Source organism: Sarcophilus harrisii, chromosome 5, assembly GCF_902635505.1.
Source record: "Sarcophilus harrisii chromosome 5, mSarHar1.11, whole genome shotgun sequence".
Lineage (NCBI taxonomy): Eukaryota > Metazoa > Chordata > Mammalia > Dasyuromorphia > Dasyuridae > Sarcophilus > Sarcophilus harrisii.
In genome coordinates, this window is record NC_045430.1 from 272,589,167 (window position 1) to 272,607,654 (window position 18,488).

At 46.3% G+C, this 18,488-nt stretch overlaps 1 protein-coding gene across 4 annotated transcripts in view; it reads left to right on the forward strand.

The window, feature by feature from the left end:
* Positions 1-8,104: 8,104 nt before the first annotated feature.
* The window catches only part of SKAP2 (src kinase associated phosphoprotein 2), a 151,053-nt gene continuing 140,669 nt past the window's right edge, over positions 8,105-18,488 (forward strand). Inside the window, exons 1-2 of one of the 4 annotated variants that reach the window (XM_031940535.1) lie at positions 8,105-8,176; positions 18,276-18,381. Coding sequence is in view for 3 of the 4 variants with exons in the window: in XM_031940534.1 (XP_031796394.1) it covers positions 8,665-8,731; positions 18,276-18,381 (173 nt within the window). In the remaining variant the exon portion in view is untranslated. Of the gene's footprint in view, positions 8,177-8,225; positions 8,732-18,275; positions 18,382-18,488 lie in introns of those variants that run through there. The other 3 variants (XM_031940534.1, XM_031940533.1, XM_031940532.1) reach the window with 3 other exon arrangements.

Here is an 18,488-nt window from a genome sequence, read left to right on the forward strand (position 1 = left end):
CACACTTCTTGGATTTGTTGACCTGATTTCCACTGGACATTCTGATTTGTTCAGGCCAAAAGCTTCCTTATTGTCTCTGAGTTAAATTAACTTAGAAAAATCAATGGGTGGGTCAAATGGTTAGGTAATGGAAACAGTGGGCAACCTCAGGCTTGCCTGGTAGCACCAAGGTACAGCAAGATCCCTCCCTCTCCTCTTTAGTAGAAAGTACTGAGAGATCAGGAATTGTATAGGAAGAGAGGGCATGGTTGGCTGAGTATCAGCACCTGTGAAGGGAGGGCCCACCTAGGATCTATGGATCTGTGAAAAGAAACTCATTTGGAAAGAGCCTTTGAAACAGGCTCACTTGAAATACTATATTATGGTTTGCAAAGCGTTCTGCCAACATTGTCTCATTTTAAGCTTACAACAACCTTGGGAGGTGGATGCTATTATTATGCCCATGATACAGATGAAAAAACTGAGGCTGAGAGGTAAAGTCATTAGCTGATGGACAAGAAACTAATAACGGAAGGGAAGAGATATTTCTTTAAGTATCTGCTACTTACCAGGCTCTATGCTAAACGATTTACCGATGTTATTGCATTTGAGTTTCTTAATAACAGATCCCCATTTTACAGATGGGGAAACTGAGGTAGGCAGAGGTGAAATGGCTTGCCAGGGTCACGCAGCTGACACATGGACTCAGACCTTCCTGACTCGAGGCTCAGTGTTCTCTCTACTATAGCACCCGTTGCCACGGTATCTGACAATAAACGTCTGTCATACAAGGGTGGGAGGCCAGGTTTGAATGCCATTCTCCCTGATTCCCTGTCCAACACTCTGTTCATTAAGCCTTGCCACTTCCTTAATGAGAAGTTCTGCATCTGAAGGGAAAAGTAATGAGGTTCCCGAGAATGTAATCTCCTTTGTGGCATAGTGAGGCTCCTTCTCTCAGGATGAGACTTAGAGTTTCATTTATTATCCTTTTTAACTTCATATTATTAGTTTAGAGAACATAAAGTGAGATTTGATTTCCTTCTTGGAGCTTGTTACGGCTGAGCTTCAGAGCTTCAGAAAGAAGAATCTATTTCTTCCTCTCTCCCTTTTATCTCTTTTTCTGTCTCACAATCAATTCCAGCAGCTTTAACAATAACCAATAAAAATGACAGAGGCTACAAAGCATCGGCTGAGTGAATCCATCGTGAACCCGTGTCTGGGAAAGGTTTTCTTCATAGGCTGGAGAGGTTTCTTGCAAAAAGGCCATTTTATACAACTACCCATTTATATTTGGACTCCTGGCTGGCCTATAATTTAAGATTATCCCAAGTTTCCCTTTCACTCACTAAGGAAGATTTTTCCAAATGAGCAGCGGGGTGGACGTTGCCCATCAGATCCATTTCTGAAAGCTGCCTTCTTGATGTAGAGATTAAAAAAACAAGCCAGTCTTCCTTGTCAGAGGGGAACAGGTGAACTATATTTGGAGGCTGATTATGGGGAAAATGAGAAAAGGAAAGACCATATGAGCACAGTAGAAGGAAGAAGATTCTACTGTATGAGAACCACTATTAACCACAATTTATTATTGACTTTCTTCCCTCTTCAGCAGGAAACCACAACTACTTCTCTCTTTTATCAGAATAGTCTTTCTTGTCTCTATAGCTGTTGTCACCATTCATTCTCCTTCCCATCAAATGAATCTCAAATGCGAGCGCTCTTTTCCTAGGTGCTCCATCTGGTTTTCTACTTCTGCTTGGAGATTCCTGATGGCCTTTGAAGGAAGAGTGCTTGTGCTTTTGTGTGTTTGGAATCAGTGATGAGAAGCAATAGCTAAGACAATATTCTTGCTCCCCCTCACCTCCTCTAGCCTTCATCTGAGGTCTGCAGCATTGTTTGGTTTTGCTCTGATCTCCAAATTTTTATTAAGCCCTTTTGGTTCCATTCAATTGAACTAAAGCATGGGGATAAAAAGACAGATGGGACACAGATCCTGCTCACAAGAAGCTTATAAACTGCGGAAGGGAAGGGAGATCTGCCCAAGTAACCATGATGGGGGGGGGGGGAGGAGAATGCCAAAAGTGAGGTCCAGGCCAAGTGCCACGAGAGAATTGGGGACGGAGGAAGGGACTTCCGAGGGACCTGCTTGGACCAGAAGTGGTTGAAGACATTAAGCAACATCATGATTCTTGTTCTCAAGCAACTGGTAAGACGGAGCTGTTGAAATGTGCAGCACTTCCAGAGCAGATATTTGAAAGGCAGCCATGTACAGCAGATGGTGAACTCAGAGTCAAAAAGACTTGGGTTCGAGGGTTTACTCAGGACCCTTATTACCTGTCTGACTTTGAGCAAGTCATTTTAGCTGTTGGCTCAGGAGACCATCAGTGATTGCTCTGCATACCACATAGCGCTGGTGGAGAAAGTTCAGACCTGCCTTGGCAGGTCTATGAGCTCTCTATGAGGATGATTTCCAGGTTTTCTCTCCCCATCCCTACCCTTTTAATATCTGGTTGGAAAAGTGAGAGTCCCTTTCAGTTGGACATTGATCACACACACACTGGCGCCTCCATCTAGGTTATAACTTGTCTTTAACTTAATAGAAGTCTTGGAGATTTGGCTCAAGTTCATAGAAGCCAATTAACTGCCCATGGCTTCAGAGCCAATAAAGGTCAAGGTAGTGATTTGAAAATGGGTCTCAGACTCCCATTATCTCCCATTGCCTTTCATTTAGTTGGATATACTCATGAGAAAAACAACTAAAAATGAGGACTGGACTCAAAGTTAAGAAAAAAAAAAAAAAAGCAATAGGAGAAATGACCAAAAACACCCGGGTTCTATTGTAGGTTCTGCAATAAGATAGCTGTGGCTTGGAACCAGTCTCTGGGCCTCAGGGTCCCCATGCGGAAGAGAAAGGGTCACAGGAGATGGCCACTAAGGTTTCTTCTAGCCTGAATGTTTATGATCCTATGATCTATGATCTCTGGTCTCTGATTTGGGGAGCAAGAATAATAATATAAACTTTCCCACAGACTTGGTATGTGACCTCAGGCCATTCTACAGGGGAGAAAATCCAAGTCAACAAATGGAAACACATTTTTAGATGTTGTCTGTCTTTTGTGGTTGACAAAATGCTATATTTCATGTGACTGCTTTATTACTCAATTTCTTCTGGCTCATCCTCCCTGCATTCCTTCTCGAGCAATGTCTTTGTCTTGGGACAAGGCTACATGACAGGGGTCTTTGTTTACTTTCAGTTTCCAAGCATCTTGGATAGTCCCCTTGAACTATGGGAACTCAACGAATGGTTGATGATGAAAATTTCTTACTTTTTTGGAATCAGAATCACAGAACTATGGAGCTGGGAGGAACCAATAAGGAAACTAAGGCCAGCCCAAGAATGGGTACTAATGTGTACTTCTCTTGAATCTCTCAACCCAGGGCTCTTTGCTCTACATAGACTCTGTTGTCTTTGAAAATCAGCCTTCGATCCTTTGCCTTGATGGCTCTCATGCTTCCAATTCCTCTGGAGACCATGGGTTGTATTTTTCATCATTAGGTATGATGGACTTCATTAGTATATAATGGTTGGATGCATTTGAATTCCTCTTAACTGGAGATTCTGATTGGTCTGCTTCTTTGGAGATCTTTAAAGACTAAGAGTTGTCCTTCCATTCATTCTTTCCATAAACACTAATTCAGTGCTGCCTATGTGTAGAGCATTTTCCTAGGCACTGGCTGGGGGGAGAGGGGGAAGGGGGGGAATAAAAAGGTAGGTTGAAGCAGTTTTTGGACTCAGGGAGCTTATGGTCTAGGAGTGGGGTAAGAAACAAATACAAATGACAATGGTTAGTACTTCAAGGGTCACATGAGTCACGTGTGAAGTCTGAAGGTGGGGATGAGGGACCTTTGTGGGGGAGCTGGCATTGGAATGGGATGGGGAGGAGCACATTCCAGCTCAACAGCAGTAGGTTGGAGAGTGCAAATGGCAGAGAAGAAATGGAACAGGATGGCACAGTCTTGTAAGGAGAGCTCCTGATCAGAATGGGTGAAATCCAGAGGACACTGTTGGGGTAGGGAGGAAATTTATTTGAATTCTCCAGAAAAGAAATCAAAGAATGAATATGATGACCAACAAGATGAAGTTGAGGAAAGAACACTTATTCCATTCTCCTCTTTTGGTTCCAGCTTGGCCTTCCTTCAATTTTTTTGTATATATATTTTTAATAATTGCTTTTGCATTTTGTGGGTATTCCACCTTTGCTTTCTTAGACACTTTTCTCTTTATCAAGGAATGTGTCTTGGGAATGCCATTGGGAGCATTTCAGACTGGGATTTTATCTATCCTTTCTTTGAATCTTTTGAAGTCAGTTCTAAAATATAGGATATGGCAATTCAAGAGGACCCAAGATGAAGTGTCATTCACTCCTGATAGAGAAAATGGAGTTGAAACCCAGAATGAGACATGGCCAGTGTAGAAATTTGTTTTACTTCATTTTCCATATTTGATGGAGTTGATAGAGCATAAGGTCTGAAGTCAGGAAGACCTGAATTCAAATGTGACCTCAGACACTTACTAGCTGTGTAACCCTGGGCAAATCATTTATTCCCGTTTGCCTCAGTTTCCTCACTTAAAAAACGAACTAGAGAAGGAAATGGCAAACCACTCCAGTATCATTGTCAAGAAAACCCATATGGGATTACAGAGAATTGAACTGAAAAACAGCATATATTTGTTATACATTTTTCTTTTTAAAAAAATTGTTCAGAGGTTAGAGAGGGAGAGAAAGTAAGTGCTTATTAATGCAAAAAAGTAAAATTAAATTTAAAAAAGAAAACAAAATATAGGACGTGGGTCAGACCATATCTGGCTTTTCCCTCCTCTCTCACAAGTTTAAGATGCCCTAGTCATTTCCTCCTAAAGCTCCACCATTTCTGGTTCTGTAACTTCCTCCTTCTTGGTCAGAATTAGGTTCAGGAGTACAATTCCCTCTTGTTACTTCTTTCACTTCTCAAAGAATTAAATTATTATTAAAGAAAAGGATTTATTTAAGTTTCTTTGCTTTTGACAGAGAGACCATAAATCTCCTATTATTTTTATCTCCTATTATAAATCTGAATACCATAAATCTCCTATTATTTTTATATCACACCTGTATCCCAGGTTCGTGATCTCTTTTTATTCATATAGATCCTCTTTCTGTACAGGTAGCTTGTAGTAACCTGTCTATGACTGCCACTTTTTCTCCATTGATCTCAAATCCTCTGCACTATCCTCTCCTTGAATCTCCTTTTATAAAAATATTTTAAAATGTAGAAAAGACTTTTCTTTTCTAAGGGAATCAAGATTCCCTTAATCTATTATTTTTTTTCAATGAGGTTAACAACCAGATGGTATGAGAAGCAGTGAATGGACTAGCATCAGCACCAACGGAGGGAAACTTTATGACATCAGGAAGCCACTGAATTCTTGAAGTTGAAGCAGAACCTCTTCTTAAGGCCTTCCCTCTAGTCACCAAGGCCTTTCCATCAATTTCAATGATTTTATAAAAGAAAAGTTGCCTTTTTGTATTCAGATCTAAAGTTTATCCTATTCATTCATTACTCATGCTTTGTACATTTCTGCACAGACATCTGAAATCTGTGAATTTCTTCCTCCCCCCCTCATCTACTCAGATATTTTCTCCTGAGTTACTATTCCTCTCCATGATTATTCTTCCTATGTTGTGCCTGCTGCTCTCTGATGAACAACTTGGCAGATACTGGGCATTTTCCATCTCCCGCCTTTCTTCTTCAATTTAAAATCCTCTTAATCAAATTTGCAGGACTCCAAACAATTATACACGTCACCTTTGTATTAGGTGTACTTTGCCTAATGTAGGAGGGGAGCAGAAGCCCCAACTGCTGGAACTTGAAATGTGAAGTATAGTAATGCTGGAGAAACTGAGGCAAGATAGAGATGAGAGAGTTTTTAATATTTTATTTGAAAGGGAGAGATTGTGCTGGGGGCATGATGCTTACAGGGCTGATGCCTAAAGCATCCCGCAGCTAACATGGGCTTCCCATGAAGTACATATACACTTGGCTTCAAGTTACCAGGGGATAGATCGAGGCGGGGTGGAGTCAGAGTACAGAGAGCTGAACAGACTATCAATCCGGTTCTGACAGGGTGGGGGAGGCACTGGACATTATAAGTAGCCAAGGGCTGGGGTCATAATGTCTAAGATAGAAGGTCTTTCTCCTTATCTGGATCATGATGATTAGGAGGGAGGGGTGGTGATGCAGGATTGAGCAGAACAATTAGGAACTGAGGCAGAACAATACAGGGAAACAGAGGCAGGACAATTCAGGGAAACTGAGGCAATTCAATAAAAGGGATGTGGCACAACAGTATCAGTTATAGTTAACTTTAAAAAATGAAGTTATTAATGAAGAGGAACGAGATCTGATAATCTCTGAATGGAATGTACAGGGTTCAGGAAAGATCTTTGGAGCAATGGGGGAACCATAAAAGATCTGTAGGCAGAGGGTTTGGAACCACCCAGGGGTTTAGGATAGAGACACATGAGAGAAATGACTTCCAGAATTGATCCTGGAGAAGCGGGGAGGGAATGAGTTCAAGTTTGGAAGAGAGATCAGCCTCAGTGAAAAGGAGTAACTCATTCCCTCTGTTCCTAGGGGAGGAACTTGCTGCTCAGAAGGGAGGATGAGGATGAGGTAACACTGCACAGCCTCATTCTCAGGGAAAGGAGTAAATTTAGATGTTCTAATTGTGAGGGTGAGGCCAAAGGGATAACGAGGAGAGAAGTTGCTTGGAGGATTAAGATAGGGAACAATGAAACAGTAGCCAAGGATTGTGGAGGAGCAGCAAAATCCTCTGGAGGTCAAGTGAGCAATTTGTGGTTAGACTTTGTTTTTTTCTCAAATGATACTGAACAGCTCTAGAACAGGAATGGAGACACCCAAGGATGGGGGCCGCCCAGAGAAGGTTTGCAGATGGTTGTAGCCAAGACGTTTCTTAATGCATAGGACTGGATAGCGTCGTCATAGAGGTAAAAGGAACCTCAAGTGTCATTTGGCTCAATTCAAACAACACAAACGTGAATCCCTCCGTCTCTAAGGGAGGAAGGAACCTCTCAAATTCCAGGCACTGTGTACTTTACCTCATCATCTCAGCTGATCTTTGCAAAACCCTTTGAGGTAAAAGTCATCTCGATTTTACAGTTGAGGAAACTAAGGTTAGAGACTTGCCCAGGGTCACATAACTAGTGTCGGAGACTAGATTTGAACTCGAGTCCTTCTGACTCCAGTCCCCAAAACATCCTGCTGCCTCAGTCTTTGGTCATCTAGCTGCTGCCCGGCAGGAACGCTCTGCTTCCAGGGCTGCCCTGGTCAGGATCTTTTAGAACACTGCGTCAAAACCTGCTCCTCGTCCTTTGGGACCCAGGAGAAGTCCGTCCCCTCTGCCCCTCCGGAGACCTCCGAATGTTTGACCTCAGGAGGCTTGAGCCGGGTGTCTTCCTCCCCGCCATGGTCGCGTCTTCGGACCGCGCTGCGGACTCCCAGCGTCCTTCCCGAACGGAGGCTCGCGAAGCGGACACAGGCGTCTGACCGGGGCGGCGGGTCGGGGCATCTTCCCGGCGCTGAACACGCCCATGGGTCAGTGCAGCCCACCCAGCGCTGCGGGGGCCCGCTTGGCCGGAATCCACTGAAGAAAGGCTGTTGCCCCGGCAGCCGCACCCACATTTATGCAAGCTGACTGGGCGCCCTTCTAGGGGGTCTCCTTTAGTCATTAACATTTCCACAGCCGGGGTCCTCCGCAGCTGGGAGAGGACCCCGTGCTCAAAGGGAAGAGGCCTGGGCCGGGACCGGGCTGAGTGGGCTCGGGGACCCGGCCGGAGCTCGAGCTACGCCCCCCAGCGCACCGATAGGCTGCCCGAGTCGGGGGAGGGGTGTTATACCCGATCCTGCCCTCTGATTGGCCAATCTTTTCAACTGGGGGCACTCCGCCCGCCTCTCTCTCCACCCTCCTGTAGGGGTAAATAACAGAGACAAGACAATGGGCGGGGCAAACGGCTTAAGAGCCAATCACAAAGGGGGCTTGGGAGACCGCCCCGCGGATAGGCTTCTCACGGAGGACTGGCGGAAGATCTGAACTCTGGGCTTTTCGGCGAACTGAACGGGGCCGCCATATTTGTTTGGGGTACGTGTTTACGTCTTGCCGGCTGGGTCTCGGTGGAGCTGGGAATCCCGCACGGGTTGGAGGAACGGGAGGGCGGGCGCCCCGGCATGTTTGCAGGCTCCATGCTCCGTACCCAGGTAGCCTAGCTATATGACTGGCTGGACTCCCCGAAACGCCATTGTGTGGTGGGCGTGGCCCGCAGGGGGGCTGGGGCCGCGCAGGCGCCTAGTGCTTTTTCTTCACCCCAGACGCCTCCCACCCTCCCCCTAGGAGGCGGGGCTCAGGCCGCAGTTGGGGCGGCGCAGGCGCGGTGAGGCACGCCTCTATCCCAGGCCCCGCCTCCCTTTTCCGGGAGGGCGGGGCTCGAGCGGGGGCCTGGCCGGCGGCGAGTCCAGCGGTTGCGGGCCACCGGGCTGTCCGGGACTTCCTCCTTAGGAAGCAGCTCGGCCGAGGCAGGCAGGCAGGCGGGCAGGCGGGCGTGCCCCACGTCCCTTCTTGCAGCCCTGACCATGCCCCAGGCCGGCAGCACCTCCTCTCCCGGAGCCATCCCCGATGAAGTGCGGAGTCTGCTGGCAGGTGAGATGGCGGGGGGAGGGGGGACGGCGAGCCGCGGGGGCCACACGCCGCCGTCCTGAGCGGCTGCGCGCCGGCCGGTGGGGGAGGGGGCGGAGCCGAAGCGCGGGGCGGGGAGCCAGCCGGCCCGGGGCTCAGCTTGGAGCCCCCGAGAGGGGACGGAGCCAGCCCGGTGCTGGCCCCATTAGCGAAGCACCGCTGGGATCCCGGCCCCGGGGAAACTGAGGCCGGGGAAGGCGCAGGAGGGAGAGCCCCCAGTGCAGCCCCTCCTGTGACAGCGGGGGAAACTGAGGCCGGGGAAAGCCTGAGAGGGAGCTCGGGCAGCCCCTTCTCTCTCATGACAAAAGGGGAAACTGAGGCCGGGGAAAGCCTGAGAGGGAGCTCTGCCAACCCATCCTCTCATGACAAAAGGGGAAACTGAGGCAAGGGAAAGCCTGAGAGGGAGCTCTGCCAAACCTCCTCTCTCATGACAAAAGGGGAAACTGAGGCCGGGGAAAGCCTGAGAGGGAGCTCTGTCACCCCCTCCTCTCATGACAAAAGGGGAAACTGAGGCAGGGGAAAGCCTGAGAGGGAGCTCTGCCAACCCATCCTCTCTCATGACAAAAGGGGAAACTGAGGCCGGGGAAGGAGCAGGAGGGAGAGACCCCAGTCCAGCCTCTCCTGTGACAGCGGGGGAAACTGAGGCCAGGGAAGGACCACAAGGAGAGAGGTCTAGCAGCTCACCCCCTCCCATGACAGAAGGGGAAACTGAGGCAGGGGAAACCTGAGAGGGAGCTCTGTCAGCCCCTCCTCTCCCCTGACAGAGGGGGAAACTGAGGCCGGGGAAGGACCACAAGGAGAGAGGTCTAGCAGCTCACCCCCTCCCATGACAGAGGGGGAAACTGAGGCCCCAGAGATGAAGCGCCGGCCCCAGGGCTTAGATCCTGGGCTACAGAGGGGGAAACTGATGCAGAAAGTGAAATGGATTTCTCCCAGAGCCCAAGGGCTGGAAGGGCCCTCCAGGAGCACCTGGCCCACCCCTTTTCTTTCTTGGAGGAAACTGAAGCTTGGGAGTTGAAAGACTTTATTCACACTTACCAATAATGTAAGGGGGGGAGGGCAGAGTCATGACTGCTCGATGACCCCAAAAGCAGGGGCTTCTGGGTCCTAATGGGTCCTGCCCTGGTCAGGAGGAGAAGGAGATGTGGTCACCCTTACCCACAGACATCAGCTCCCTAGGATTCTGTAAAAGGTGGGGGGGGCTGATGTCATTGGGTTCCTTGAGCTTTTCTGGAAGCTGCCGGCTTTTCTGCTGCCCCTCCCCACCCCCAGGTTGTTCTTGGTTCATTTTATTTAAGATGTTCTTGGCAATTGTATGGTTTTCTAGTTAAGCGTGAAGTGGGGTAAGGAGGGAGGGGGAAGGAGGGAGAAAGGGAAGGGAAAAGGGAAGAAGAAAGAAAGGAGAAAGAGAGGTGGGGAAGGAGGGAGAAAGAGGAGGGAAAAGGGAGGAGGCGAAAAGGAGGTGAGAAGGAGAGAGGGAAGGGAGAAGGTTGGAAGGGTCTCTTTTATGCCCTTTTATGAAAGAATAAAACCTAAACTTTCATAGACAAATAGCAAGAATTTGGTGACGCAAAGGGATCTTGACCACTTTATTTCGATGCATGGCAGAATAGGGTGCCCCAGAGAAGGAACTTTGTGGTGTGGGTGCAGCCTCAGCTGCCATGTCATTCCAGGAAGGGCCTCTGCCTGAGCTCAGTCACTCTTGTCTCCAGGGGAACCCCTCCATATCCATTTGGGGTTCATTATTCCAGCCATTCCCAAATCAGATCTTGATTTCTCTTCTGTTACTTCTGAAATGTGTCCTAGGATATTTGTTTTGAGCTTCATGCTTTATTTGTTGGGGTGGGGGGGTGGATAGTGGCCCACCAGAGAGGAGATCGCTGTCCACCTGACCTTGACTTTTGAGGCCTGGGGCCCCCCCACTGGTCTACCTTTTGTGGGGGCCTTGCTCTTGTGAAATGAAAGGGAGAGATTGGGGGCCTGATACTTGTGCTAGACTTGGAGCCCCTGCTTTCTCCATGGGGAAGGCAAGCCCCCAAGAAGCCCCTGTAGCCTCTTCTTGGCTGATCCCATTTTGCCATCTCCCCTGTTTATGTTTCTGTTAACAACTGTAAGTGGGCTGGCATTGTTTGGTGAAAGAGGCACTGCCTCCTGTTAGCCAAGTGTCCAGGTAGGGAAACCCAGTTGCTTTGCAGCTTGGTTTGTGCTTTTCTTGAGCCTCACTTTTTGCTCATGTCAGGGGCGCCCCAACTTGGATGTAGGAGAATAGGATTTTTTTTCTTGTTACTGGTTAATATAATATTCAGATATTATTTGGAGATAATATTTGGTGATAGCTTAGTGCAATGCCTGATACATAGTGGGTGCTTCTTCCTTCTTCCCCTCAGGCATTTGTATAAAAAGGACCCAGGCGGTTCTTTCTGGAGGCCCAGGGACTGACCAAGTCATCCAGATGTCCACAATATAGGAGAGATCCTTAAAATCAATGAAACCTTAAAATTAGGGACTGACAGAGTTTGAAATGTTTGTTTTTTTCCCCTAGGGTTTAATTCATTGTTTTAAATCAGAAAGCATTTTAATTTAATAATTTAATATAATAATCAAGGGATTATTACGCACTCATTACACTATGAGAAGAATTTATCTGAGTGTTGATTTGGACAATAAATACCTGCCCATGTTTTAAGGAGAAAGGTTAGGCTCCATGAGCCCCAGGGGTCCCACCCAATTCCAACATGGGTCTATTTCCTTAAGAAAATCTTGTGATGGAATGGTTGGGTGATACGAACATCTTCTATTTCCCTTAAGAGAATCATCTGATGGAATGGTTGGGCAATGCGAACATCTTCCTGCCTGGGGAGTTCTGTGGCAGTAGGGACTGATGGCCTGGATTTTACATATTTGATGGGGGAAAGTAACTGGTCTCAGGCCACCGGGTGGTGCAAGGTTTGTGCCAACATTCCCTGGCCTTAGAATGAGCCCTGATGTAGAACTGGCCTTTAGATGGACCTGGAGGCCCATCAATTTGTGGAGATCTTTTTGAAGATGCAGTGACAGCTGGTGTTCCTTAAGTGCTGCTAGGGTGCTTGTGAGCCTTCTTCCATGGGGAATCAGAGGCCGCTGTCTGCAAGGAGTTCATGTTCAAATACAATTCTAATTTGATTCTTCCCATTAAGAAGAATGGGGACCAAGAGATACCTGAGTGAATGAAAGTTACCTGGAAGCTGCATCTTGTGATTTTTTTTTTCTTATTCTGTTTCTGGTTTTGTTCAGGCTTGCCGTCCTCGTGAATAAAATTTATCATTGTCCTGCATTGTGCTGTTGTTTATATTGCTGGTAATATTGACCATTCCTGCATCCTCAAAACTGTTGATCATCCTCTAATTAAAAAAAAAAAAAAAGTTTTTAGCTCATTTTTTTCCCACATACCCAAAAATTCCCATAATTTTAAAAAAAATTTCTGTTCTTGGAAGCCAGGCTGTCATAAACATGCTTAACAAAATGATGAACTTTACAAATAGACATATTTCGGTTTGCTTGGTTTACCTTCATTTTATCTGTTAGTTAAGCCTTAAGAGTCTAAATTTTCCTTCTCTAAATGAACAAATTATTCATGTAGGTAAGAGAACAGGAAAGCTTTATGGCATTTGCTGTTAAATAAAATTCCATTTTCTTCATAATAAAGGGAGAGACAGGACCATTAAAAGCCACCAATAATCCCAAATTACCATTTGGATCCACCTTCTCTTCTCCAGAAGTCAGTTGGCGTTTAATCCCTGTCTAGCCCTGGCTTTTACCTTCTGACCAGGTTACAATGGATGAAGCGGGAAAGGCAAAGAGTAAAACCCAGCCATTTTAAATCCATTGGGTCAATCACTTAGACAGAAATTTTGCCCATTCGATTAACACCTCAGCTCTAAAGTTTGAAAATTTAAGGGAAAGTAAGTTCTGGGATCTGGTTTTCAGTGGAAACTTAAAGCACATTGTAAAGCTAGTGATGATGAAGGCTGGGCAGCCAAGCCAGGCAACTGGAACTATGGTCAATAGACAGTTTGGGGGCTCAGCCTTGGCATCAGGTGGCAACCCTGCCTTGGCTATTGAGGCATCTGCCAAGAGGCTCTCTGGGAGGCTGAGAGTGTCCAGGTGAAGAGGCCCCATTTCCCCACTGTAGAAGATGACCTTGCCCTAGACCAGCCTTGCCCAAGTTCCTCAGGATTTTGTGGTCAGTATATTGGGTTTATTTTCCCTCTAAAATTAGTCTCAGCATTTTTTTTAAGTTCCTCATAACACTGTTCTGGGGCACCATCTGAGTATGTAAAGGGAAGACTGCCACCTACTGAGTCACCAGGAGCCACCTCCTTCAGCACCTGGATTTTCCTGACAAAGCGTGGCTGCCTAGGCCAGGCCCAGTTGGCAATTAGAACTGAGGAGATTCTATCCAGTAGCATTGGGGGCGATGGGGAAAGTCTGACCGGAAAGTGAGCCCCAGCCTCCCGGCAGGCAGAAGAGCTTTGTGTAGGCAAATCCAGCTCATCCCCATTTGTCTCTGTACTGGAAACATTCATCGGCATCTTTTTGTTGCTGTTATTGTTGTATTCCAGATTGATTTCCTAACCCTCATCCCCGAATGAGCCTCTTAATTGTTCCGAATCATTTTCAGAGTTCCTCTTCTCAAACGGCTATTTATTCTTATTAAAAGGGAATCCAAATATACCAAACAATGAGCATTATATGAACATTTCTAGATAGTCTTTGCAGCTACCAGTATTTAAAGAAGAAATACAGAGATCTTCTTGTAAGAAAAGCCTCTAGTGATTCGAAACCCAGTTGAGTTGTCTCATAAATTTGAGATTAAGTGTCATCTATGGGTGATAAAAATGGCATAGGGTAGGTTTTATATACTCATCATTCACTTAGTTTGTCTTTTTCAATTAAAGCCAAGTCTATCTTTCTCATCCCAGTGAGTTTACATTTCTTTTCCAATCATATGCCAGCACATTACAATAGACACTCTCGAACAATGACTAGAGAGCACATTTTAGGCTTCTGGGCCGTTTGTTGTGCATTGAACACAATTTGTGACAAGGCCCTGATTTTTATTAATGTGTGGCTTTGCCAGGCTCCCTCCTAATTGTAGCCTAGCCACAGAGCAGTGCAGAATTTTGGTTACTCTCCGTTTTCAGAACAAAATAGACACAAATTTAGCGTCCGAAGCCAATTTAAACGGAATTGTCCAACCATTTGATTCTAAGTGATTCGGGTTTATACTCTTATGGCTGTAATTCTCCTCATGCTTCTCTGTTGGGGGGGGGGTCACCCTAAATTTAAGCCTCCACCATACCCCAGATGGAATAATTCTTGATGATCAAAGCAAAGGCTCGAGCATTGATTAGTTCAATCAATCATTGTTTTCAATTAGCTGCTTTCCAGCTCAAGGTATCTGGTTCCATTGATCGTCCTGGGCCCACTTCTACCAGTTTGCCTGTTCTCACTGATAGGTTTCTAATGGGCAAGCTTGTCTTTTCCTTCTGACCCTTGCTCAAATGCTAGGCTGGAGTCCCTCCCCAAACAGTTTGGAGCCCACACTTTCCCATGAATACAAATGAAAATATGTTCCCAGCTCAAAAAAGTAAGAGGGATGGGAAGTGAAGCAGTCATGGCCACATATGGGGTGTTGTGTGATCGATCAGTGTGCGCCCTTAGCCTGGTGATCATACTTGAATCCTAAGGTGCAAATGTTCATGTCCTGAGCTTTTCAGGATTTTCTCTCCATTGAACTGAGGTTGGGGGTGGGGTGGGGGAGACGTCTGGCAACTGGAAGGTTGATTTCATGGCTTGCAGTAGAGTCACAGACTTAGCACCCTGTGATTTGGGAGAGGGGCAAAATCCTCAGTGAAACCTCTGCATAAGTGCATAGGGTCCACCTCACCCTGCACACTCCCAGGGGAACTGCTGGCTTTGTTATTGTTAGCCTGTTAAAAAGGACTATCCTGTCAACCCTACTTTGGAGTATGATTTTGACCACCTCTTAGTCACTCTAAAAATGCTGGTGAAAGGAGAAAAAGAACCTTATTGGGTGGCTTGGGCAGGTAACCCCCCCCCCCACTTCCGCTCTGACTCCTGCCCTAGGCCCCATTTTGTCTTCTCTTTGCCCCTGTGTCCAGAGGTGGTATCAGAGTCTGCCTTGGGGCCTGCCTCCCACTTTGCTCCTTAGCCAGAAAGGATGGCCAGGGTGGGGAGTTTTTTTTTATCTCTTAAGGATGCCCAGAGGAGGCCTGGCTAGGTTCGTATCCACTGCCCAATCCTTCCTGCATGACCTCAGCACTCTGGGCATAGGAGAGGAAGATGGGAGAGGGGAGAACTTGGAGCAAGTGCAGTCAGCTTATTTTGTTCTTGGCCAAGGCTTCTGGTCCTTCCTTTCCATGGTGCAGGAGCTTCCGTTTCATCAGTGTGCCTGGAGCTCCAGCTGCCATCAGGGTGATCAGTTGGAACATTTTGTATATCCTTGTTCTCAGTAGGTAGGTCCCCACTGGAACCCGCCCTTCCCTCCCTCTTTGCTTACTGTGGCTCCCTGAGCCTTATCTTTCTCAGTTGTGAACTGTGTGGGGAGTCTGGCTGAAAGGAGGGGAGGAGGAGTCCAGGGACCCTGAGTGTCATCCCCCTAACAACTGTTGAGCCGGTTAGCCAAAAAAATCGGTGTTAGCTGGGCTGAGATACAGACCAGGTCAGAGTGGGCCCCCAGCTGGGACGCTGGCTAGCCACATAGCATTCATCACAACTGGGAGGAAATAGCTCAGGTTCCCATCCCACAACACCAGCTTCCCGGGCCTTGCTGCGCCTTTCTGCAGTAGGGCCTTTGCTGGTGGCCAGCACCAACTGGGCCACCCTACCTCCCCAGCCCCGTGGGTCTCAGCCAGGTGTCCTGGGAGCAGCTCCCTCTCCCCTCATAATTGGTGGGGAATTCTAAAGAGGTTCCCAAGGGTGCTGTGAGCTCCAGGAGGAGTCTGGCAGTAAGGAGGAGGAAGAGCAGAGGAAGAGGGGGGCATTGACCGGGAGGGTGGAGGAAGGACAGCCATGGGCAGCTGCCGGAAGCCTGGCTCCTCTGGGGTCCCCTGGTACTGGGGATGCTGGGAGCCCTCCGAGATCAGTCTGCTTAGACTATGAAATGGCATGGGGGGGGGGGGGGAGGTGAGAGGGAGATTTCAGACTGTCCAAAGCCTACCGTGGCTCCCCCTCCCCTTAAAGTTGGTGCCCGGCGTGAACGCAGATGGGGAGCAACCCCATTCTTTGCCGTCCTCTCCCGCGCCCCACACCCTACGCTTAGCCGTCCTTGTGATCCGAGCCCCTATCTCGGCACCTCCGTCCGCCCCGGGACCCCAACTCTCCCCTCCCCCCAGCGCCAGGATTTGGGAGGGCTGAATTTTGTAATGGAATATTGCAGCCTTCTTACTTTATTAGAGAACTGAAATGACTTTTGGAAGAAATAACTTTTGGGCCGTAATTTGTTCTGTTATTGCTTGGGGAGATGCCGAGTGGAGTCCATTTGTTTAAACTTGGGTTGCATAATGAAAATGTAAAATAGGCAATTAAATACTTGAGGAAGGGGGAATTAAAGACAAACATTGAGAGAAAATACCATTAAGCAGACGATTCACTCGCCTTTGTGCTCGGCGTCTTAGCAAAGAATAGAAAAGAAACGAAAAGTTGACTTTTCCCTTTCTCTTGCTAGCGCGCGATCGGGGCAAGGTTGGGAAAGCCCGTGGCTTGTTTTTAAGTGGAAGTTATTGTTTGAATGCTTAAAGGGTGGCTTAGTGAAGGAAGGGAGACTGGGGGGGGGGGGGGGGGGGGGGGGGGGGGGGGGGGAAAAAAATTAAACCTGTTTCTCAAAGTTGCTTTGGGCTCCTTTGAGAATTTGAATGTCCGCTTTCCGAAGGCGAAATAAATGCCGTAGTCCGAACTGATCGAGTTCTGAACCTTTTCCCTCCCCCCCCCGATCTGGACGCCCCGTGGGACAAAGCCTCCTCGCCTGTTTGATGGTTTCATTCGGTTTTGACGTTTATGAACTTTGACATTTATGTAACATTGTTTCACTTAACCGATGAACTAATAGCCGAGGAACTTTGTGTTTTTTTTTTTTAAATGAATTAAAAGATCCAACTTTTTTTTTTTTTTTTTTTTTTAATTTGGGGTATGATAGGATCTCCTTCCCTAATTTTCCATAAGGTGAAATTATTTTTTTTTCATTTGTTCAAAATGTATATTGAAATCAGGAATTGAAAATTATGGTTTCAATTGGAAATCAGGCTCAGAGATTTTTCAGGTCACTTGCATCTTTGATACATGGGAACTTGGGTGGCTTGAATAATTTTGAATAGACAGTGTCTATTTTGTTTTGAGAAGATCTTCTCATCTGTAGGAATCAGGTGATAACAGTAAACTTTGCTGGCTTTCTTTTCAAAGGAAAGAGAGTAGAAAGCCAGCTGGACACCTGCTAAGGACTGATACAGTGAGTCCCAACCCTGATTTTATGACACAGGAGAATGTTTTCAGTAATGATCTCCCAGGGCACCTTGAAATTCCGAAAACACTATTAATATGTTTTTTTTTAATGGCCATACAATGATATCTGGGCTACTCAAAAAATAATAGAGGTGCTATAAAAAGCAGCATAAAAGCTGAGGTTAAAGTCCTTCTGATAGAAAACTAAATGCCAAAATATGCTTTGAAATTTATTGAGGGTTTTTTTTTTCCCTAAGCGAATGAGGCAATGCAGAGAGATATATGAAATTACAAATGCCTAACTTCTTGTTCGATCTATTTTTCAATAATGGAAGAAGCTATTTGTGCTTCCTTTCTGTTTTTAAAATAAAGTGGGGGGGGGGGCTCACACAATCTTGAAAGTGATGACTGATTTGGAGAGTGAGGTGGGAGCGATTAAAATGGAGGCCTGTTCTTCAGAAGGATAAAGGGAATGTCATCGCTTAAAAACAAAACAAAACAAAACAAAACAAAACAAAACCAGTGAAGGAAAGTGTGCATCTGAAACTGTGTTTCCTGGAGGTTGGGGGGAACGGCTGTCTAATCTCATTATACAATATTGTGAATACTTTGGGCACACAGGAACTTAGACAATTACTGTAGCAGGCATAAAAGCTCTTGACTTGATTTTATATGTACGCACTAAACTAGAGCATATATTTTATGGAGTATCTTAGTTTATTAAAACTTGTGTGCTTCTTCCCAGCTTAATGATGTTCAACATCAAAATAGTCTTTGCTGTTGTAAGCATAAGCAGAGCAGACAGCTTCGTGGTAGCTCAGCGGCTGGCACATTTGTCCAAGTTGGTATTTGAAACATGTTTCTACTGTTGTGCTTGGAATTGAAAAATAACATTAACAAATGTTACCGATACTAACACCTATAGGCACGAACAGTCCTTGTCCTTGTTTCTCCAGGGAATGATCTGCTCTCATCATTTGTATCCTTTTTCTCATGTTGCCTTGTTTAGATCTTGAGACATTTGTAGCAGAAACACTCAAAGGGGAAAATTTATCCAAGAAATCAAAGGAAAAGAGAGAATCCCTTATTAAGAAGATAAAAGATGTAAAGTCTGCGTAAGTCCCTTGACTTTTATTAATAATTTCTCCCTTATAAACAGTTTTGTAATTATCATTTAAATAAGAAATTTGATTACTATGTATTAAAATTATGTTCTGATTTA